Raw genomic sequence first — 23415 nt, 5'->3', positions numbered from 1 at the left:
TAATTTATATATAAACATTTTTATTTACTATTTATGATATATATATATATATATAAAGAGTAAACTTTTTAATTAAATAATATAAGTAAATATTAAAATAATAATATTGTTAGCTGTGGAGTTGGATGTAAAAAAAATGTTGGTTTTCTATTATATTATAAAAATCATTCACTAAGTATTATTCATTTCAGTCTGTCCTAGAAACATTAAAAAATTATATAAAAATACAATTTTGAAAATGTAATTTATTTTATAGAAATTGGATGACCAAAAAATCAGCCTAGTTTTAATAAAATAGTCTAGATTGATAAAAAAAAACCATTACACACTATTTTCTAAATTTGATTATTTCTAATCCTCCATTTTTCTGTTACAAAATATAAATTATATTTGCATTTGAAACACACTGGAAGTATTATAAAGATGATAAAAGAAGAAAAAAAATAGCTTGTGTTTTTTATTTTATTCACATTTTTTTCTCATTACGAAGTAATAATTTTAGAGAAAAAATATTTACACGCTAATTTTATTGACTTGTTTTTTTTTCTTATTTTTTATTCCTGTTTTTTAATAACATATCATACTTAGTTCATATTGATCCAAATATAGTTATGATTAGTTAATTCATATATTGAAGTTGAAAAAAAAAATTCAAAAGAGCTCAAATTGAATCAACAGGAGTATTCTTACGCTCTTACTCCTTCAAATAGGTGATTATTATTTTATAAAAATAGTTCTTATAATGATTTTTCAATGTTTTTTACTGCAAGATTTTTCCATTTGAGAGTTAATACTAGAGTCAACTGAAAAACACGATTAAAAATGGAAACAACAGGATAACAGTTTTAATGAATATTTTTAAATAATAATGACTCGCTTACATATATGAAAATTGATATTAAAGAATAAACTTGAATGATTATTAAAACGTCTCTAGTAATAAATTACAGAAAAGAAAATTGTATTATATAATCTAGGTCTTTTCTACTAAATTCTATGAGTAGTTAGTAATACTTTTAATAGTAATCAATCACTACTTAAAACTCCTATTACTTTCATTCTTTATCATTAATACCTAAAGAACAGTAATATATGGACATTTATTATTTGCAAAGAGTGAGTTAATAGGTGAAATTTTCTGTCTCTTTTCTTATAAATATGAATGAATTAAAGCATGAAAGTGTCATATACCCACTTCTCACCATTATCTTGGGACCCATAGTTCATCTTCTTTAATTTCCTGTAGAATTTAAGAATTTGATCAGCATAAATATCAAAGTCAACCTCTTTCTTTTTTTTTCTCTTTTATATGTTTTATATCTTCACTGTGACTTCCAAAATAGTGATAAGAATTGAGGTAACCTTGTTGAATACTGAGAAAATGAATCTGCGTGTGCGTTTGGACTTGTTAGAAAGTGGGGAGTGACCTACCTGCACGTACATTGGATAGGAATGCATGCATTTTCTTGAAATCTAAAACCTATGCATTTAACTTCATACTATTCATTATTGCCAAAGCACATGATGTGGACCCTTTATCAAACAAACATCTATGTCAATTCTCAAACTTTCCAATCCTCTATGGCTTTTGCTCATTGCACTATATCATTTTGCATTCTTCATTGTATTGTGGAACTAAAATGATAGAAATACCATCATACTTTTTAAAAAGTCTTAGGGTTTTGATTTTTTCAATATTGCATTGAAGAACACTATTTCGGCAGTTGTTGAATGTTAATTATGGATGTTTTGTGTTGTTGATTCATCCATGTATTTTTGGTTATTTTCTTGTGGTTTTTCAGTGTGTTATTAAACATGGTTTGTAGAGAGAAGAGAGTTGATGGGTGGTTTTTTTTCCAGATTTTGATGTGCCAAAATTTCTCAAATTAGGCCTATTTGAAATTGGTGTTAAATTATATTTTAGAATATGGTTTCCGTAATACCTTTCCACATTAAGCCTTTCAAAACTAAATCAATTTGTTTTATGTGTGTGTATTCTCTTACTTTCTCATTAAGACTCAATCACAATTCAAATCTTTCACAGCAATGCGAAACAAAAAATAAAATCCATACCTAACTTTTTGCGCTAGCTTTAATGTTGGCTGCAACATTAATAATGCATGTGACCACTACAGATAGATATTACAGAATTTTGATAATATAACCTCTTAACTTGGTCTGAATGCATGTCTCAGATGAATTCTATATTTCGTTATGCACTTTGGACCAACATGAAATCTACTGGGCTGGATCGTACAGTTACAACTCTGGAGAATTGGTTTGGGCTTCAAGACACATTGTGAAATTCAGAGTAACTGCGTTGTCTGTGCATATGATAGCTCCACAAGTTAAAAAGAGTTGCTAATTATGGGTCAAAGGAAAAGACACCAAAAAGAATGCTACTATAGTCTATGTTTTTATATCTGTTCTGTCAAAAGAAGAAAACAATGGATTCATGGAGATCACACTTTGAGAAAACCCTCATGGGCAGATTCACAAACATTACCATTGAAAGGAATTGGATAGAAATTGAGGTAGACAGAGAACGTTCCAGCAAATATCAGAATACACTTAATTTTTCAATTTGCAATGTAGACTTTGTATGTCATCATCCACAACTCCTTAACTATACAGATTAGGAGGTGTTTAAACCAGTAAGAGGCAAGTAAAATTGTATTTACAGCAAGATAGCAAGAGTGTATTTATTTGAGGAAAAAAGGTGAGTTTGTTTAAGTTGGGCAATCCCCCATGAGTTGAAGAAATAAAAAACAAGTTGAAAGTGCATTGATCAGAAAAGATTCGAAATTCAAAATGTTGTAAATGGCATTAATTATCTGACGATGAAAGAATTCACAGCAGAGTCACGCACTAAAACGAATGAAGCAATGTTGCTTGTCAGCATACCCAATGCCACAATTAATGCCTTGCGTCTGTGGGCATAAAGCTATAGAGAGTGAGCTAGGTGACACTATAACCAATATTAATGTGTGTTTTGCATCTTCAGTGCATTCACATGGGGGCCTTCAGTCGGTGGCATAAAGAAACTAGTTCTTGAGCCAATGCCAATAGCCTCTATCCATTCCTCTCTCATTTATGAGCTTCCTCTTTAAAACCCTCTCCCCCCACCACAGTCTGAGCATAGGCACAGAGAATAATACATATATTTTTATACACAGAGAGAAAGAGAAAGAGAGAGAGAAACACTCTTCTTACTTCTTTTCTCCCTTATGAGTATGAAATGTCTTAGTTCTCTCTCTCCAATTAAATGCTCTTCTACCATCCATTAATAACTCTCTACAAATTGCCAGACCGTCTCATTAAATTAAACCGCATGCGACCACCTCCATTTAATTCCTCTTGACCTGACCCACACCGCCACTCTCCACCCATCTCCGATCATGCTCCCACACCCATCTAACAATCACGCGCCGCCACGTGTTCTCTTGCTGCCCATTTCCATTTCCGAAACAAATTTCCAACATTTGCTTTTTACCTTCCTTGCATCACCTCCGGTTAAATCTCTCCGGCGATAGCAGCGCCTCGGGATCCCCGCACCTCAGCCGGCTCGACGAGAACGCCGCCGCTGCCAGCCCCGACGACCGCAGAAACATTGGGCTGGCAATCGACTTGCTCCGCCGCGATGAGCTCCCGCCGCCGCCGTACCTCACGCTGGACTCCGACAGCGGGAAGAATCCCCTCCGCCGGAAGAACGGTGATTTCATCCCTCTATAATACCGAAATGAAAACACCCTCGGTTTCCCCAGAGACCCAAACGGCGACGGCCTCTTGCTCCAGAAACTGTTACTCCCTCTTCGGTACCGCCACGGCGACGCAGTGGCGGCTTCCATCACCATCCTCTCCGACGCGACACTCCGTTCAAACCCAAACGAATAAGACCTCTTCAGCAGAAAATCCCTAAAACAATCCTCCGAGTTAACGTTCGCGTGGCTCTGGTTCTGGTTCCTCCTCGGAGATTGCTCGTCGATGCAGGGCGTTATCTCCGGCACGGCGGATATTGCCAGAGGAAGTGGGGGGTCGAGGAGAGGGTCTAAGCTAATGCGGTGGAGAATTGTGTCGTCGTCGAGGCTTGGTCGGATTCTTGCGGCCATCATCGGGGTGAAAGGCGAATCGGCGCAGAGGACTCCAGCGCGGCAGAGAGGGCAGTTAGCGTGCGATCGAAGCCACGCATCGATGCAGTCCACGTGGAACGTGTGTGAACAAACGGGAAGCGTCCTCACGTAGTCTTCGTCTTCGAATTCCAGCAAGCAAACGGCGCAGTCGTTGCGAGACTCTTCGAAACGCGCGTCGTATTTGGCGGTGTAAAGCGAAAACGGTATCGTTTTAATCACCGTTTCGTCTAAGCCATAGGGAGAGAAGACGCGCGAGCCGTCAAAGGGAGACTCGTAGGGTAGGGACTCGAGGTCGCCGACGGAAGACGGAGGGAATCTCCGCCGCCGGAAGCGGTGGAGAAGGCGGTGAAGTGGCGGCCTGAGGTGGCGCGCGATGAGGCGGGAGTAGGTTACGACGAGAAAGGCGGCGGCGACGACTACGACCATTGCTATCAAGGGAGGGCTGAAGTCAACCGCCGGCGAGTTGGATGGTGGTGGCAAGAATGATTTGTTGAATATTGGTGTTGGGGTTGGAGATGGAGATGAAGATGGGGCCCAATGGGGTGGCTGAGAAGGAGTCATGATGGTGATGAGAATGGGAAGAAGAAGAAAGAAGAAGAAGAATAGCAGTAGAAGAGTAGGGTTTTAGTTGTGGAAAATTGAGTGAAAGAGAAAACTGTGCAATTGGGTTTAATGCAAACAGCAGATACAAAGCGTTGACTGTGGTTGTGTGTTTCTCTTTTTTATCCTTTTTTTAATATTATCATCTTTCATTTTCCCTTTTTCCCCCACTCACTCACTTACCACTATGCCTCCGTTCAGACACGTGGACTTTGGTCAAGTTCAGACCAAGGCTTTTTTTCCCCTGTGCTTCTCCCCACTCTTCCATCCTATTCTCCCCACTTCTTAATGGATTCATCACTAATCTCATATGTGATTCATCAAATTTTAAACTCTCAAAGTTTAATTTCCTTTTTCATGGTAATCAAACAATAAAAGTAACTAAAATGTAAAGACAACTAAGTAAGGTAATAAAGCAATCCCATACACCTCAATCATTTAACATAAAAAGTCAACATAACTCAATTGGAAAATATACTATTTATAAGTATTTAAAAGATTAAGAAGATTAAACATATTTAATAAAGACTTAATTAAATATATTTAAATTTATCACAACTTCAAACATTATTTAAATCAATTAATTATATATAATTTATTATTTAATATTTTGAAGAAAAATGAATTTCAATTTTAAATTAAAATTAAAATATATAGTTATAGGTTTTTTGCACAAATTATAAATCTTTGGATAATTTAATTAATTAAATTATGTTAATTGAATGCAATTTTTAAAAATTTAGAATAATGTTACTAAATATATATATATATATATATATATATATATATATATATATTATCATTCAAATATCAAAAGCGAAATAAAACAATGAGAATATTTTTTGGATTATTTTGATTTAGTTGATCCATTTTATCATTTTATTATAGATATGAGTAATGATCGGTGTTTCCGACTGTTGATGGTGCATGTGAAGGTCATGAATGAATATGTTGACCAATAATCTTTATTTTGGACTTGATAAAATTAAACTTAGTAAGCATTTGTAGATTATAAATTGGGTCAGTATGTTAGTAATTGTATGTGAAAAATGGAACAACGGATAATTACATGAGGATAAAACATTCAAAGAGCTTGAAATGGCCCACAATCAACCACCAATCATTTAATTGAACTGTGTATAACATTGGTTGTCAGTTAAGTTATGAGTCGTTATCATTATCTATTACAGCGTTAAACATGACACATAATCGATTTATGTTAATTTTTTTTAGTATGACTATGATATTCTCAAGGTACTTATGTCTTGTTCGCAATACACACTTTGTCTTCATCCATGTTTCAATAAACTAAGAATTTGTTCTTAGTTTATTTTAACAATAGCAAAATTTAGTAAAGATTGTGCTCTCTTTGAAAGACTTGCATTTTGTTAAGTTAGTTGTCATATGTCCATACATCTTACCTCCATCAAATGTTTGAGTCTAGTTTTATTTTGGTATTTAATTTATCCATTAAATTATCATTCAAAACTCTAATCTCATAAGTGATAATTTAATTTGAATAATTAGTTGTTTCATTTCATAACCTTAATAACCTTAATTAATATAGTTAGATAAATTAAATATCATCCTTGAATTGTTATGGATGAGTCATGTCTTTGTAAACATTTGATAATGGAAGTGAAGACAATGAAAAGAAAGATTATCACAATGAATATGAAGCACTATTTCCACCTTCATCTCACTGATCTACCAAACATGAAACACGTAGAACGTCAAGAAAACAATTTAGAAATTCAAGTTGTGACATTTAGGTAAATATTTTTTCCTATTAATATTTTTTTTTCATTTCAATTAATCTTATTTCAATAATAAAATATATTTTACTGACACTGCTTTAAGTTTTCAAAATTACTTTCCATTAACATAATTAATTTCATTAATTAATTAAATTAACCAAATTTTTAACTATTTAAAAAATTTAATTTAAATATATTTTACTATATTAATATTTCAAATAATCCAAAATACACTCAATTAACATATAAATAAAAAATTAATTACATTATCTAAATTTAAAAAAATTTAAAACATACAAAATCAAATAAACAATAAGAAAATAAAAAAGTTTTAAGAAACTCTATTAGAAAAATGAAAAAAAAATGGTGCTAACAAGCACGACTTCACAAAAAGAAAATATATTTTTTTAAAACATGTTACCAAATAAGACTTCGACAGAATTAAAAAAATTCAAATAGTTAAACTTTTTTTTTTAAAAAAAAGCACAAAGAAATTGAAAAACGTGCTTGATAACACCATTTTATCAAAATATTAAAAAAAATATTTCAAATATACATGACTTTAGAAGAGACATTAGTAAATTTATCAAACTAAGACTTGCAGCACTACTTACCCAATTACATCATTTTCTTAAAATTTATCCATTCAATAATCTAGACCCAATTGTAAAAAGGCCTATAGTTATATTACATAAGTAGACCAAATTTGATAGTCTATAGCTGAAGAAAAATAAAATATACATGTAGTCTCTACCATTTATTATTTATTTTACCTTTAAATATGCACAACTATTATTTTTATAATTTAATTTCATTGAGAAAAAAGTTATTTTCAAATATTATATCAATATATACATATTGTAAAAACTGTAACACTTTAAGTTTTTCATAAATATTAATTAATAAAAAGTATTTGCTAATGATTTAAAATATTTTCAATGTGTTTTATTTTAACTATAAAATTAGTAAAATCATGGGAATTAAATTTTCAATAATTTAAAAGAAAAAAGTCATGGATACTATGATGGAATATAAAAAGTTAAATATAAAATTATTGAAAGAAGATATTTTGATAAGAGTGTGAATAAAATTAATTATAATTTTAGTTTATGAAATTTAAGATAAATATATATTTAGTTTATCAAATTTAATGATCTTTTATGAATTTAATAATTTTATTTTAGTTTCTAATTATTATTTAATAACGTTATGAACATTTTAAAACCTGGTTAATAGAGAGTATCTCAGTTTCTACTACGGAGATTTGAGTATAACATGTTAGTACCATCATTAAATATCTTTTATTGTGTCAAATTGAACTCAAATCTTGTTTGGTTCTAAATTTTGAAAATTGTTTTTTATTTCCTATAATTTAAAATTTGTTTTTCCTAATTTTTAAAAATAGTTGTATACTTTAAAATTTATCTTGTACAAATTAAAATACCATTTATGTATGTATTTTGTATTAAAGGATCGTAGCTTGAAATCTAGGTTTGCTCCATTGAGGTGGACGTGGATAAAGAAAGGGTCGAATGGCCCAATGGGCCCTTCATTGGGCAGTGTATACCCATTATCGTTATGGCCCATAGTGGTGTTGGTTTGCAAAAGCAAAAAAATCTTGAAGAGAGAGATCGCAATAGAGAAACCCTAATCAGAAGAGGAGAGAAGACTGAGAGTTAGGGTTTAAGCCTGATCTGATCGGGGAAGGCATCATGTTTCCAGGGATGTTCATGCGGAAGCCTGACAAAGCTGCAGCACTGAAGCAGCTGAAATCTCACGTTACCATGTTCGGGGCATGGGTTGTTGTTATTCGAGTCACCCCTTACGTTCTTCACTTTCTTACTGCCGAGAAAGAAGAACTCAAGCTCCAGCTTTAGCTTCTCACGCTTCCTCGCCTGGTACATTCATCGTTTGCTTTCAATTTACATCAACAGTTTCTGCAACTCACTATCATATTTTGTGAACTGTATATCTGTTGTAGTGAAAAGTTATGGGAACTTTATTAAAAATGCTAAATTAATATATGAATAGGGGAATTTGCTAATCTTTTCAATTTATTGTCTTTGTCCCTTGACATTGAAAACCCAAGCATACTGGGTTATTTCATAATGCAAGCGGGCGATATATGCTTCGTGTTGGGTAGGGAACTGTTCTATAACCAAACCCAGAAATTTATAACATTAGCTGCAGTAATTTGGATCAAAATAATGAATATAGCAAACAAGTTTTTTGTTGTTGGGGTATTTGCATCTTGAAATTGTGCTATTTTTTAGTAATTGTTGCATTCTTTGATAGAGCACAAAACTTATTACTCATGTCAATTGCACACTTGCATCACTCCCTTTGTGCAAACCTTTTATAGGTGGTTTTGGTGACATCTGGACTCCCAGCCAAAAGATATCAAGTTTGTTGAATTGAATTATGAGTTAATTTAATATAATTATTCCAAGAATATTCTTAAATTAGTTCGTCTACTCCAATAAATTTTATTAAATGTAGTTAAGGAACTATAGGTCTATTTATATGAAATCAAGAAACTTATATTTTAGTCTGGAGGCTGTAAATTTTGATTGACGTGTGACTATATTTTTTTTAGACATATAGTTTTGTCACGCGTGCCTGAGTGATATGTGTATTGTGATCCAACTGAAATGAAAAGGGAGATTCAAATGATAAAATTAGTATCGGTTTATTGAAAGATCGTTGGATAATAGGATGAACGGTTTAATCTCTCCTAACTGTTTATTGCTCTGTTTTTCATTTTTTAAGAAAATTAATAGTGTTGGAAACCACATATTGCATTTAGTGTTTACAATAAGTAAGAAGGACATCTTTTTCTTATTGGGTTTATATCTTTGTAAGCATTGAACATTACTTTAATAAGTAGTATGACTTCTAAAATTAGCTGTTGCTGGCTTAAGTGGCAAGTGATTGGATTTTTCTTGGTCTATAGATAAGGAAGGATATGCCATAACATGAACTGGTAGTTTGAATGGTGGTAATTTTATTCCTGTCTTGTGTTTTTATGCTTTATTTTTTTGGAGTTTAACTTCTGTTAAAATACTGCTTAAGTATCAAAATACATAATTTTTTTGGCTCAGGAGGTGTATCACACTTGCAATACCTGTTTTTTAGTGTATCGTTACACTCACTATTCTACACTTTCTTTTAATTGTGACCTTTTAGTAGAAATATCATTCGTTTATGGTGTTGAACTGAACATTTCTATTTAATTATGGCCTTTTCCGCTGTCATTTTTCCCAACACAAAGAAATTCCAGTTGTCTGTCTTCCATCTCTACCCCTGTAATGCTGTATAAGTTTATGGCATTAATTTACTTGTATTTGCTTATTTTAATTCCAAGTGAACATATAAATGTTAAGCTCATGGCTGCCCTTTTCCCTGTTAATGTTGACATTTTTTTTTGCTGCAGCGGATCTTGAGGAGTAGGATGGGTCCTAGGGCTCGGTACAATCATGGAGAAATTACATTTCCTTTTTGTATTTGGAATATAATTGTGTTTGGATTATTGGTGAGAAAATAGACATTTTCTATTTTCAATAATCGATTACAGATATGAAAAATTATTTGTAGATGTGACAGGTGAAGGATGGCTTTAAGCTAAATATCTTCTTTTACTACTCTACAAAGAATAATGTTTCAAAATTAACTAGAGTTGGGTTTAATCTTAACGAGGTAGAGTTTGAATAGGATTGTTGAAGATACATGTGAGAAATAAAAGAGAAATATTTTTGTAATAAATTATAAGAAAAAGTGTGTAACTATTCTTACCAATTAATTTTGCGTTTTAAAATTAGTGATGTTTAAATTGAGAAAACAAAAGCTAGCTAGAAAATTAAATGTTAATATTTAACAACTTCTTAGTTACTTTTTTTGCGATAGAAATAGTTAAAATTATATGTAATGATTATTGTTGTTTTTGTCAGACAATAAAAGAAATAACTATAATCAGTCTACTTTTTTGAAAATAGGAGTGTTTCATTTTTATTTTTTTGATTTTTCTTTTCAATGTTTAGGTCTATTTCGTAGGCATATATTCGGCATTATTCATATACTCAAGTAGGAACTATCTTTATTCGATTTTTAGAAGAGAAGGAAAAAAAAAGAATTTTTATTCTTAATATTTGGGAATTAATGAATAAGAAATTGAGATATAAAGTTATCGTAAATTTATTTTTATTTTATCTCAATTATTAAATTTCGTCGAAGATAAAAAATTGACATTTCTTTTATATTAAATTCCACTAATATAGCTTGTAACTCTACCATGAGCTACGGAGGAACGGGAATTCAATTTTGTACACTTCAATTCCGGTTTTCAACTGATGACCATAATGTAAATAAAATTCAAAGTGGATAAAAAATTTAAAGAATATTTTATTTTTTAAAATTTATTTTCTCTCTTCCTTTTGTTTACATTTTGTTCGATAAAATAAATAAAACTCCGTTATTGTCCGTATTTTCACTATATTTTTCAATCATACTATTATTATTATTAATATAATAATATTATTATTAATAATAATAATTTTACATCATACAGATTAACGATGTGACCGGAGGGGTAGGTAGTAAAGTTGACGGTTGAAGTTATGTGAGAGAGAAGAAACGGTTTGTTTTCACGGTAGTAGTTCCTGTATCCATAAAAAGAACAACACAGGAAAACCAAACCAAAATGAAAGTAGCTCATAGTTGCAGCTAAGAGACATTGCAAGAGTCGAGTTTCCTTGCCCACATGGAGATGTTGCAGTAGTCTTGTACCATTTTGTTTATCACCTAAGAAATAAAGCTTCACAAGCTATGAAGCTAAGCTGAGACTAAATGATAGTGAGTTGATCACAAAAGCATAGAGAATTGAGAGTCCTTATAGGTTTTTGTCCCACCATTCTAGTTACTCCGCTCCCACTTGCATCCAATGATAACATCATTTTCCAATGAAAATGAGATCAACACTAGTTTGACAATTGGCGAATCTGAGTTCCCTCTTTAGAAAGCACTGCCACACAATCTGCCGCTAGTCATTCCATTCATAAATTCATTTTGGACACAGATGCATCTCTTGTCATGTCTGGTCCCTATTAAGAAAGACTAACGACCGTTCTAAACCATAAAAAAATAATATAACCAAATTTTCCAATGGAAAAAAGAACCAAATCTTAAAGCAAAAAACGCATCTTTTCATCACCCTTTTGAATATATCTCATCTTAAAAATATTTTACTCTTCTTTCCATCATGATGAGGCTAGAGTGGAGAAGGCAAAAACGTTCTGCTATTGACAGAAGAGTTAGAACTCACCCCTTTATTAGAGTCCTGTCAAAGAAGCCTCAAATACTTAGCGGCACCGAATGACGAAGTAGTCCATGTGTCAACACCATCATCTTAATTAAAGCAACAACATTATTGCTAAATCAGCAGACAGAAAAAGTCTATGCACATAGTCCAAACTTGCACCTAACATAAACTTGCCGGAATTCTATCGTGAAGTTTCTATTTGGAAAAGAGAGGTCTTCATTGTCATAAAGTGCAACCCATGTGCTTATTACATATTGGATTTTCTTTCTTTTCTTCCTTAGCTTGTTTCAATCTTGACACAAGGGGAGATAAGGGGCCAAGGATTTCATACAAGCTAGGGAGTTGTGAGATCTCATCTACTTTAGATAATGTTTTTGTACCACTAGAAGGTTTCAGCTGAAAGAAGTAAACAATGATCACAAGATGAGTTTGGTTTGATCTTGAAGGACAAATATGACAGAAGAACATCACAAGGAAAGAGGAAAGTCCATAAATAGAATTAATACAGTATTAGTACATCCCATGCACTAAGTAAATGGATGAAGTACCTGGCTCCTTGGGCACCAGCGCTAGCTTCAGTCTGAGAATTGGCCAGACCATGTTCTCCTCTGCTTCCCTTCTCTTCATGTCTCTGGGGGTTGAATTCTACAGCTACACGGCTTTCTGGTACCTTCTCTTTTTCCTTTTACTTGCACCCCCGCTTTGTTGTTATTCTGATCTAAAAGGGTAGTTGATGTTTGTCATTATGTTCCTTTTTTATGGCTTGATTTTCTACAATGATTTCTCCCCGACATTCTGCAGTGTTTTAGCTTCTCTATCATTTTCTTCCATATATGTGTTATTCGAGATAATCTAGCACTGAGTTTGAGCTCTAGAATAGCAAAAGGTTACTAATTTTACGCCAAGGATGATATTGGTGAATATTTTACGGATGATTAATTCCTTAGTAATGTTCCTCTTGGATTAGACATTTCAACTCATTAAGATCAGGTAGCTTAATTGTAGTGATGTCATTTCTATAGACTGGCTGAGAGGATTCAATTATTTACCTTTTAATTTCCTCCACCCTTTGACTATTGTTTTGCCCCGAGTGATGGGACAGAAGATGCTGCATTTCATTGTTCTATTTACATTCTTTAATAAGAACAATTTGCTACTAAAACCTGTATTCCATAGAATGATCTAATCAACTTAGCGGTAAAGCTCTGTTCACGTAGTGTTAAGAACTGGTCGGTATAATGAATTGGCATCACAGTGATCTTTGTTGATCCAATTAGTTAGAAACGACACAAGAGTATAGGACTTGTCTAAAATTTCTTATCAAATTATAACAATCTTTTCTCCTAGAGAGCACATAATATCAGCAAGAAAGTCGTTTTATTAGTTTTTTATAGAAGGTTTGTGACTATTAAATCCTAAAACAAAAGCTTACTTTGGATTATGGATTGCCAAGCACATCTTGTGAAGTTTTACTGGAATAACTTTTTTCTCTTGTCTCTCCACTTACACTACAAAGTCGCAGTTCAGGTTGTCAGCACATTAAAATCTTTTATTGATAATGTTCTCTTATATCTGTTATACAATTCTGCTTGTGTTATTTGCATCACTTAAATGGTAGGGGCTGAGCAGGCATCATTAGTACAATCGAATTTGTTGATTGTTCTGTTAATTATCTGGTTTATTTTTGTGTTTACTATGCATGTCCTAGCTATTTGGTGACAATTATGGGGTTGGTCATACCATGGAGTTTCTCATTAGCACTAGTAGATGGATATTCGGTTCTTCTCAAATGCCCCATTCGTCAACCAGGAATTCTATTGATTATTGTTGTGGGAGATTGGGTATGTAGTTTCTGATCCAGGTGCTATGTATCAGTTGATGTAGATAGATAATGGCAACCATCTGTTAGTGACTTCAGTTCATTTGCTATAGGTATTATCAACCCTCACACTGGCAGCAGCTTGCTCAACAGCTAGTGTTGTGGATCTTCTGCTCAGTACTCATGGGTCATTTTGCCCTCCAAAGCTCTGTAGCAGGTATAGGATATCAGCAATTATGGCCTTTTTGTCATGGTTTCTGTCTTTGGCATCCTCTCTATTTAACCTTTGGCTATTACCCTCTTTGTGATTCTCATTTAATTCCCCTGTAAAATTATTAGATTAATCATTATTTGTTTTGTAATTTTCCCGCTCAGTTATAGCCTGTAAAATACCAGGGTGCAGGATTTCAAATGATGTATATTTATAATTACAAAAGTCTGTTTGGAGAAGTTCAAAGTGTAGAGAAGCTAAATGTTAAACTTTACACTGGAGCAAAGTACATCTTGAGTCCAATGAATGTCATGCTCAACCTCATAGCAGTTACATGATTGTAAATACTAAAATGTAAAGAGGGCACACTTCAGTTCTGTCGTTTGGTAATTCACCATCAACATTTGCCACTGAGTCCTCTAGTGGTCTTGTTGAGAAGTTGCAGTGATACACAGAACCAACAAACAAAATAAATAGTTAAATTTTCGAAGTACAGCTTGATCCTGAACTGGCACCAGATCACAAAGATGGCCTTTCTTCTTCCTTTACATTTTTACAAACACCCAAAGCAACCTTCAAAGTTGAACATATTAAATTGAAGTGTTACTGACACGAGCATACTAGTTTCAATAAATAGCTATCAAGCCAGTGTCTACATTGATTTATTGTCATTCCCTGAGATGTACCCTTTAAAAATCCAGCTTTTGACATCCAAAACCGTGTGTATCACACAAGTAAATGGAGTTAACTGCATCCGATTCGCTAAGAACAAAATTTCATACAAATTGTGCAAGACTTATGTTCAATTGGGTGCGTGCCATCTATATTAAGTTCGAGAATTATTATATCATTGTCAAACAGATTATCGATAGAAAACCGCCATTAAGAATGTAGGCTGAGGAAAAAAACAGATAAGGATATAGTTCATCATCACCCCCCAACAAGTTCTTTCATTGATGGCCTCAGAACCTTACAAGAAAATAATTTTCACCGGATGAGGCAAAGCACAAAAGTTATTATTCATTTAGCTCTGCATCTCATTTTGGAGCATTTCTTTCCTCAAAGCTCTTGCCATTTCCTCGTTCCCCTGTCGAATGTATCCATCAACAAAAGCACCATATATTTCAGCTTTCGGTTGGAAACCTTTTCCTACCATCTCTGCCTGAAGCTTCAACGCTTCTTCCATTCTTCCCTCAAAACACAACCCCTTCATCAAGACCTCATAACTCTTTTCCCTTGGAATCAAGTCATATTTACTAACTGCGCACCTCAAAAACTCCAGAGCTTCCTGAACCCTACCCTTATCACAAAGCAACCTAACCATCATGTCAAGGGTTGAAGCATCAGGCCTTAAATCTCTCCTAGACATATCCTCATAAACCAGAACAGCCGAATCAACATCCCCAACACTGAAATATCCCTTCACAAGATGTTCATAAGTTGAAGCAGTGGTCTCAACACTCGCCAACGCCATTTCCCTGAAAAACTCTTCAGCCCTAGCAACATCTCCAATCTTGCAAAACCCACCAATAATAGTATTATAACTAACAACATCAGGCTCTATTTTCTCATTTCTCATTTCTTCCCACAACTTTTCTGCATACCCCATCCTCCCTTCATCACAAAAAGCAGTCATCAACACACTGTAGCTATAAGCATTGGGTTTACAGTTACTCCTCATTTCATGCCAAAGTTCCTCCATCCTTTCCACCAAACCATCTTGGTAGCAGCACAGCATCAACTCATTATAAGTATGGACGTTGGGTGTGACCCTTAAACTACAACCCCTTCTCGAAATTTCACTTTTTTCCTCATCCAACCGAAAGAACTCGCGGTAAATTGCATACCCTTCATCCACCCCTCGACTTCTACAAACCCCAGTAATCAAAGAATTCAAGGTGCTAACTTTAGGGCTAATCCCGCGAGAGAGCAGCATTCTAACGATCTCAACAGAAGGGTCAACCTTTCTGGAATCCAAACACGCCTTGATCAACAAATCGAACACGAATGGAGCGGAGCCAAAATCTCGGTAGGTCTTGACTAGGGTTTCGAAAAGGTTCAGAGGCGGCGAGGCAAAACGACAATTTTGGTCGTCGGTTTGGTCGGAATCGCGAATTGCCGTTCGGATGACGTGGGAAGCGTCTGAGGAGAGGCGCCCACGCGCGAGGAGGTGGATGATGGCGGAGTAAGAGGCGAGGTTGTGGTGGCAGAGGGATTTGGATTTGGTCCATAGGAAGAAGCGAAGGGCGAGTTGGGGTTTGTTCTTGAGGTGGAGGGTGATTTGGGAAAACTCAAGGGGGTCTATGCCGTTGGGGCACGCCGAACGGAGATTGCTCCAACGTGACTTGGAACGGTGATTGATAAGGATTGTAACCACATTTGTTACAAAACTCTGGGAATCATGATTTGAACAAGAAGAAGAAAATAACAGAGCCCATGCTTTGGGTCTCGGTGTTTTGCAAAACTGTTTAAGGACTTGAATCGCCATTCACTTCTCCCACTTCTCTGCTCTGGAAAATCGTTTTCCATAATATCTAAAAAGAAATCGTTTTTATTATCATTATTTCATTTGGGGAAAAAAAGTTAAACTACTATACAGATATCTTACTACCTTGTGAAGATCCATTAGAGGCAGACAATGCAGCAAGTAACAAATTGATTGGAATAAGAAAAACATCAATAAACTAAGCTAAATATAAGTTGATTATGTCGTTTTTGGAGGCAAGTGGAAGACTTTCTTTAGCACCAGCAAAAAAAAAATCAATAATTACTAACAGTTTGTGAATATCTTATGGTCTAATGGGAATCAAATTTCCCTACTTAAACATGAATGTGTAACCAAAAGCAGATGCTTTGACCAAACAACTGAAGCAAAACACTAAACAGCACTATTCTTATATCTTAAATTGCTTAGGCCTTGGGATTTTTTTCTTCTAATATTATGAAGTGTTTTGTATTTTGTTTTTTATCAGCTGCCAAAGATGGTTAGTTTGAAAGGCTGAGAGAGGGAAGTTGGAAGGAATAATTTTTTTGTCGATAAGGACAAATCAGAGATCAGCACAAATAACAGAGACCAGAAAGAGAATCATATTAAGCTTTCACTTTAGATGAAGATCATGCTAGTAGTACCATTGCTGTAGAAGAATTGAAGGGAGAAAGTTACCAACCAAATAACTAAAGATTCCAGATGTTTGTTTCCGTGGTAAAAGAAACAAAAAGAAAAATGGTCAAAAAATTAAAGGATAGAAAAAGGATCAAAGTAGTATTTCGTCATTATTGTTCAACTGGGTTGATTCATTCTTCTAGCATTTGTTCCTCAAGAACCTAGAAGCAATGGAATTGAGAAAGGGTATGTAGCATAAGTTCTTCTCTACCACTATACATCTATGACATTGTAACACGTTTCAATCACTGTGCAGCTTCAAATAAACGCCTTTATGAATTGGTGATGATAATGCTTTGCTTAGAAAATCCCCATACCCTCACAGTCCAACTTGCCATGTACTATAGATATTAAAGTAATAAGTATCAGAGAATCAGTTCCTCAAAATTGCATCATGGGTCATTAGCATTCTTGGTGAAGACACAAATGGATAATACTTTAAATCAGGCATAATTTCTTTCCAAGCTAGAACCGAGTGGACTCAAAAGATTAGAAGGTTCGAAACTACTAATAATTATGAAGAGGCATTTATTCCCTTGTTCCATTTTTTTTGGTTTCAAAACTTCAATCACGGAAGAAGCCTGCGTGTGATTCTCAATCATCCTTAGCTTTCACCTAAACAAATCCAATTATCTATATCCAAACAAAGCCTTTGATTCTTTGCGTACTTTGAAAACACTGGCCAAACTTCAATGAATACCGAAGTTATCTGTACCACCTCATTTAGACACTAAACTATTTCCAAGTAAACCCAATTCGGTAGATGCTAAAATTCTTATTCTGTAATGCAATCAAAAGTCCCTAGATTGCAATCTTATCTTCATTTCCTTCTTCATGTTTTAGAGAAGTTATAAAACACACTGATTTTATTTTGTACATGATCTGCATGCATAACATAACATGATAACAAATTAGTAATAAACCAGTTGTTAAATTTATGTACAGATTGAAAATTATGCAGAGGCTATAACAAGTTAAACTAAAGTATACATGATAATAATGAAAATAAGAAGTGGTATATATTCTGTGGTGGGCACGGACCACTATGCCTTATGTCTAGCTCTTTTCCTTCCCGTTGACGTGGTGATTCTCATGAAGTGTCTATTTAACACCATCACAACCATCTTCCGAGGAGGCATAATTCCTTTTCAGTAGCTTCTACCATAAGCCAAAATGAACCGAAAACTCAAACAAAATCTAAGATCTCTCACATGTCTTTGATTACCCCTCATGCAACAGAAATCCACATCACTCACCCCCTCCACATATAAATACAATCACCCTTTCAAAACGCATGCTACACCAGCATTTTCACCACATCAAAGCTTCAATATTTCATACAGAACCAAGCATGAAGTACAGTGAGATATCCCATTTCAGCCACCCACAACACAAGCTGAGATTTGAGTACTCGGAATTCCCCTTCAAATGTGATGGGTGCAAGGAAGTAGGCATAGGGTCGCGTTACAAATGCTCCATCTGTGACTTCGACCTTCACATGCACTGTGCCATGATAACCTCCCCCACTCTTTTCCACCCTTTCTACACCAAATGCACCTTCCAGTTCATGTCCAAACCTCCAGGTGACACACCTCGTTACTGCAACGCATGCGAGAAGGACGTGAGTGGGTTCGTGTACCACTGCAAAGCATGCGGCTTCGACCTCCACCCTTGCTGTGCCAAGCTACCAATGGTCCTTGATGACGGTGAAGTGAAGCTGTACTTGTACAGGAAAGTTAGTTCGTGCTGTCACCGTTGTGGCAGAAAAGGGCGTAGCTGGAGTTACAGGTCAAAGTGCAAGAACTACAATCTGCATGTGGCGTGTGTGAGGGACATGTTGGTGGAGAATTGGCACGAGGTGTATGTTGGACGCTGCAAAGGAAGGAATGTGAATAGCAACGTTCCTAGTCTGAGGAATACACTGTACACTCCTCACAACAGTAGGAGGAGTAAAGGGAAGGTGAAGAAGTGCTGTGAAATTGCTGGTTTCGCTGTGCAGGTTGTGATATCAGCTGTGTTGGGAGATCCAACGGCTCTCATTGCAGGCATTGTGGGCTCCTTCATCTCCAGGGCTTGATCATCACGCCATGGAACACAATCTTTCACTTTAATCACTTTTAAGCTTGTAAACTTCGCTTCACTACTTTAAATTTCTTTTGCTTCAGATGCTGTCAATCTCAAATTCAATGTGCTTCCAACTATCTCATCACTTCTCACATTTCAACCCGTTCTGAGTTCAGAGATTAACACTCAGTTTCTGCAATAAATTTTATGACAAGTTTTACAAAGTAAGAGGCCGAAAGATGATGATACTATAGAAACAAAATGAAGTTATGATGTTATATAGCAATAATAATAATAAAGATATGGATAAATATTAGTTATGTTAGGTAAAGTGAATTCTCCATCTACAGTAAGTAAGTTGATTTATGCTTTTTAATTAAAATTTACTAATTGATTAAATAAATTAGTATTTTAAAAATACTTATAAGAGAAAAATGTAAATGTTTTTTTATATTGAAACATGAGAGAATGATAATGTAATACAAGTAATTTTAATAAAAATACTATTTTAAGGTGTTACTTTAAATAATTATATTCACTTATATACTATTAACTCAACTTATTTTAACTTACTTCCTTACGAGACAACTAGTACGTGAGATCATATATTTATAAATGATATGATAGCAAGAGGTGACACGTTAGACTCAATAAACTCTCGTTAAGATAGATTCTTCTGACAACGGTGGATTCTTGACGGTCATGGAGATGACCTCCTCACCGTGGAGGAGGACAAGACCAAGAGTGCAACGGTTCTCACTGTCCTCACCGTCGACGGGCTTCTTGCCCTTGGCCGGAGGAAGCTTGCATAACTCCTCATAGTCACCGAGAACGAGATTCGTGTGGCGGTCAAACGCCATAAATTTTCTGATGAGTTGGTGTCCGTTCTAAATGGTGGTGCGAGTCGGTAGTTGATGTACTAGAGCATCTTAAAACTCTTAGACATCAACATTTTCGAATATAAGTTTAGTTCCCGTGCAAACTTTATTTTAGAAGTCAGTTTTGTAAAGTTGAGTTAAACTTAAAAATTCACTTTTTAAGATGTATTAGAATCATTTAAAATTTATCCTAGCAAGAATTTGTTGAGTTTATCGTATTACTCGTTATCGGGCCGGTATTAGATTACACATTAATATATAATCCACAAACGAGTTGACAGTCTTGACGTGAAGGGTTGTCTTAAAGATAATAAATAAAATATAATACATCTTTTATCTTTAAAAAGTATATAATGCAATAACCCAAAAAGGTTTTTTTTTTCTCTTTATTCATTTCGGCCTTTTCTTCATACATGTCTATTACTACATGCACCTTCATATTAATAATAATAATAAAAAACTAAAATACCATCCATGGTTGCATCATGCCAACACCACAATAACCATTGTCACTACTATATGTTCTTCTTCTTCTTTGGTGGAAAGTTTCTTTCTCGAAAGTCCATTTGAGAAATCTTGTTCCATAAAACCTGTATCAAAACACATTTGATATATTTTAAAAAATTTGTTCTAAAAATCTTAAAAACTCAATCTAATGCATCTTATATCTTTATCTTTTGGAAAGCTTCTTCCAAAATGTATTTTCTAAATTCAGTTCTAGAAAATCTATTCTAGAAATCTTGTTCCAAATTTTTTGAAAAACTTGTTTTAGAAGATTTACAGAATAAATAATCCAAAAGTCACCATTACAATACTAGAGTGGTCATTTTAAAAATTATAGAAGTATAATTAGTAATTATCGGGTTGTAAGAAGCAAAAGCCTTCAGTTTTTTGGAAAGAGGGGGTCCAGTTTGAGAGTTGTCGGGCATATGTGTTGTTTTGGACCGAAATGAATCGCACTAAATAAGTTGTGCTTTTATTATTTACACTCCCCTTTTATTTAGTTTTTAATCACCGAAAAATACTCTTTTAAAAATTGTAAAATAGTTGCTTGGGAAAAGAATGAAAAAGGAAAGAAAAAAATATAGTAGTTTGGATAGATGGAAAGTAAAAATAAATGAAAGGAAAATTTATAAATTATTTAATAATAATAAAAATTATATATTAAAACGATGATCAATTACATAATCCATTTCCATATTAATTTCTACGTAAGTTGTGTCAATATGGTGTGAAAAGTTTAAGCTGTTAAATTTTTTTCATTTTGAGTTATTTTTTACTTGTTAGATTCTCAATTTTTGCATTTTCTTTTTCTTTTGTAGGCTTAGAAAAAACAAAACGTAATGTTTTCTTTGGATTAAAGAGAGAGAAGAAAAAGAAAAGAAATAAAATATAACATTAATTTGTTTAAATTAAAGAAAAGTAAACAAATCAATAAAAATTTGAAATGAATTAATTGATGTGTGGGAATCATTTTTCATATATTAATATAATTAAAATTATTTAAAAAAATATAGAATAATTTATTTTATTTTAATTTAATTGTAATAATTTATTTATTGTAATAGAAAAACATGGATACTAACTAATACTACTACTAATAATAAATAATATCAAAACAATAAGCGATGATGTAAGAGAAATACTGAATCAGAAGTTTCTTCAACGAATGGTCTCTATATTGGGCGAAAAGTTTGAAGGCTTTATTGAAATATTGAAACCGAGTAAGAATCATTGTCGTTGACTTTTTCTTTTTTTGGGTGACATGTTTTTGCAGTCAAATCCTCTTTTTAAAACCATTTTCAATTTTCTCTAGGAAGAGTATTCAATATTTTTCTAGAGAAAAACTTGTTTGACATAAAAAGATTCATTTCACAGCTATTTATAATAATATTTTAAATTAAAAAAATAAAATAAATATAATTACAATATTAATATATTGAGTTAGAGGATCGTGTTTAGTATAGAGGTGTCAACGTATGATAGGTTAAAGTTAGCATTCACAATCATACAATCGAATATATTATTATTTTACTTTTAAAATTTTATTTATATTAATTTTTATTAAAAAACATAATATTTTATTATTAAAAGAGATGTAAAATGGAAATTATAGAAAAGACTAATGTAAAAATTTCATTTTTCTATTACTGGTTTGATATTTTATATGTTTTAGGACATAAAATAGTTCGAAACAAAGTTGATAAGATTTATTTTCTGATTTCTTTTGGTTCGATTTCACTCTATGAACTATAAAAACTTTAACTTGTAGTGCAAATCATTTACTAAAAAATAATATGATCGGTATTTGTTATACAGTAAAATATGCCCACCACGAAAATAATTTTGCAGGAAATTTGAAAAAAAATATTCGTAAAAATAATTTTAGAATTCCTGGGGGAAAAATTATTTCGTAAAAAATAAGATAAATTAAGTATATAGAAACACACTTTTCTGAATTCAAATTCTCAGAAAAAGTAAAATTTTCTTATACTGACAGTGAGAATTTTATATAGTTTACTTTGGGTTTAAATTTTTTTGATATAAAAAAATTAGTTTCACTAACGTAATTTTTTATTTTATTTTTCTTGATGTGTAGGAAAATTAAAACTGCTACAGAGAGCAGAAGATGAGTGTCTTTATACTGCAGTCTGCAGCTAGAGTTTCTGACAGAATAAAGGATGGTAATGGAGATGGACAAAGAATCTTTTATGAAACAAAAAAATAAATTAAGAATGATATAATTATAGAATGATCATTCCTATTTATATATCCTAATCTATTATAACAATACTCATAAGTTGGCTAATTTAGGATTTTTTCATAGAGAATCTTTTTTTTGGTATAATAGGCTTCCACCTTGTCTGTTCTTAGAATTCTTTATGAATAGGTATAGTCTACATATGTATCGTTTTTGTTAACATATGGGTTTTGGTTTAGTCCCCCGTATTTTTGTATTTTTTTTTTCTTTTTTTTTGTTTAATAATATTTTTTTTCATGTGATGTGGTAAATGATTGTTGTTACTTGAGGTGTCAGCCTAACTGAGATCTTAAGTGGCATAGTGATACCTAACATGAAAGCTTTTATTTAAAAAAAAAAAATCTATTATAACAATAATAAATTTAATATAAGTTTTTTCATAATCAAGCAATTAATTTAAATATAAATAAAATGAGTTGATTAATTTTAATAGACCTTTTTATTTTTTTAAGTTTTTATTTGTTTTAATTATTTTTTTACAATTTTTAGCAGTAAAAAATGATGAATGTAAATAACTTGACATTTTAAATAATTTTATTAAATCAATGAATCATTTATAACTTAAATTGCTTTATTGATTTTTTATTTAACTTATTTTTTGGTTGATTATTTGTAACACCCAAAAAATTTCAAGCTAAATTATTTATTTAATTTATAATTATTAAAATTGTAATATATATATATATATAGTTTATTACTTAAGTTTAGGTGTAAATTT

The 23415-nt window shown here is 33.0% G+C and overlaps 5 protein-coding genes across 5 annotated transcripts; 3 read left to right on the top strand and 2 right to left on the bottom strand.

Moving 5' to 3' along the window:
* Positions 1 to 2753: 2753 nt before the first annotated feature.
* Positions 2754 to 5031, bottom strand: LOC137827682 (RING/U-box superfamily protein). The gene has a single exon (XM_068633939.2). It carries the CDS (start codon positions 4689 to 4691, stop codon positions 3504 to 3506), a length of 1188 nt encoding a protein of 395 aa, XP_068490040.1. The 5' UTR covers positions 4692 to 5031; the 3' UTR covers positions 2754 to 3503.
* Positions 5032 to 8178: 3147 nt separating this feature from the next.
* TOM6 (translocase of the outer mitochondrial membrane 6) lies at positions 8179 to 10137 on the top strand. The gene is made up of 2 exons (XM_068632991.2): positions 8179 to 8385; positions 9921 to 10137. The coding sequence occupies exon 1, from the start codon at positions 8200 to 8202 to the stop codon at positions 8362 to 8364; it is 165 nt and encodes a 54-aa protein (XP_068489092.1). The 5' UTR covers positions 8179 to 8199; the 3' UTR covers positions 8365 to 8385; positions 9921 to 10137.
* Positions 10138 to 12192: 2055 nt separating this feature from the next.
* Positions 12193 to 19241, top strand: LOC137820955 (CASP-like protein 5C1). The gene is made up of 3 exons (XM_068625314.2): positions 12193 to 12467; positions 13510 to 13642; positions 13734 to 19241. Exons 1-3 carry the CDS (start codon positions 12337 to 12339, stop codon positions 13926 to 13928), a joined length of 459 nt encoding a protein of 152 aa, XP_068481415.1. The 5' UTR covers positions 12193 to 12336; the 3' UTR covers positions 13929 to 19241.
* LOC137820947 (Tetratricopeptide repeat (TPR)-like superfamily protein) lies at positions 14752 to 16319 on the bottom strand. The gene has a single exon (XM_068625302.1). It carries the CDS (start codon positions 16317 to 16319, stop codon positions 14856 to 14858), a length of 1464 nt encoding a protein of 487 aa, XP_068481403.1. The 3' UTR covers positions 14752 to 14855.
* LOC137820940 (Cysteine/Histidine-rich C1 domain family protein) lies at positions 18289 to 19241 on the top strand. Its single transcript, XM_068625289.2, has one exon. It carries the CDS (start codon positions 18289 to 18291, stop codon positions 19069 to 19071), a length of 783 nt encoding a protein of 260 aa, XP_068481390.1. The 3' UTR covers positions 19072 to 19241.
* Positions 19242 to 23415: the final 4174 nt, after the last annotated feature.

The sequence above is a fragment of the Phaseolus vulgaris genome, chromosome 11 (genome assembly GCF_051622355.1).
Source record: "Phaseolus vulgaris cultivar YP4 chromosome 11, ASM5162235v1, whole genome shotgun sequence".
NCBI lineage: Eukaryota > Viridiplantae > Streptophyta > Magnoliopsida > Fabales > Fabaceae > Phaseolus > Phaseolus vulgaris.
The sequence above is the reverse complement of the archived record's forward strand: the minus strand, read 5'-3'. Positions and strand labels throughout refer to the sequence as shown.

Bases quoted from the DNA above. Each gene is read 5' to 3' on its own strand.
- LOC137827682 (XM_068633939.2), bottom strand. From the start codon at position 4,691: ATGACTCCTTCTCAGCCACCCCATTGGGCCCCATCTTCATCTCCATCT.
- TOM6 (XM_068632991.2), top strand. From the start codon at position 8,200: ATGTTTCCAGGGATGTTCATGCGGAAGCCTGACAAAGCTGCAGCACTG.
- LOC137820955 (XM_068625314.2), top strand. From the start codon at position 12,337: ATGGATGAAGTACCTGGCTCCTTGGGCACCAGCGCTAGCTTCAGTCTG. The intron at 12,468-13,509 runs GTACCTTCTCTT...TGCATGTCCTAG, and splicing joins TACAGCTACACGGCTTTCTG to CTATTTGGTGACAATTATGG. The intron at 13,643-13,733 runs GTATGTAGTTTC...CATTTGCTATAG, and splicing joins TTATTGTTGTGGGAGATTGG to GTATTATCAACCCTCACACT.
- LOC137820947 (XM_068625302.1), bottom strand. From the start codon at position 16,319: ATGGCGATTCAAGTCCTTAAACAGTTTTGCAAAACACCGAGACCCAAA.
- LOC137820940 (XM_068625289.2), top strand. From the start codon at position 18,289: ATGCTACACCAGCATTTTCACCACATCAAAGCTTCAATATTTCATACA.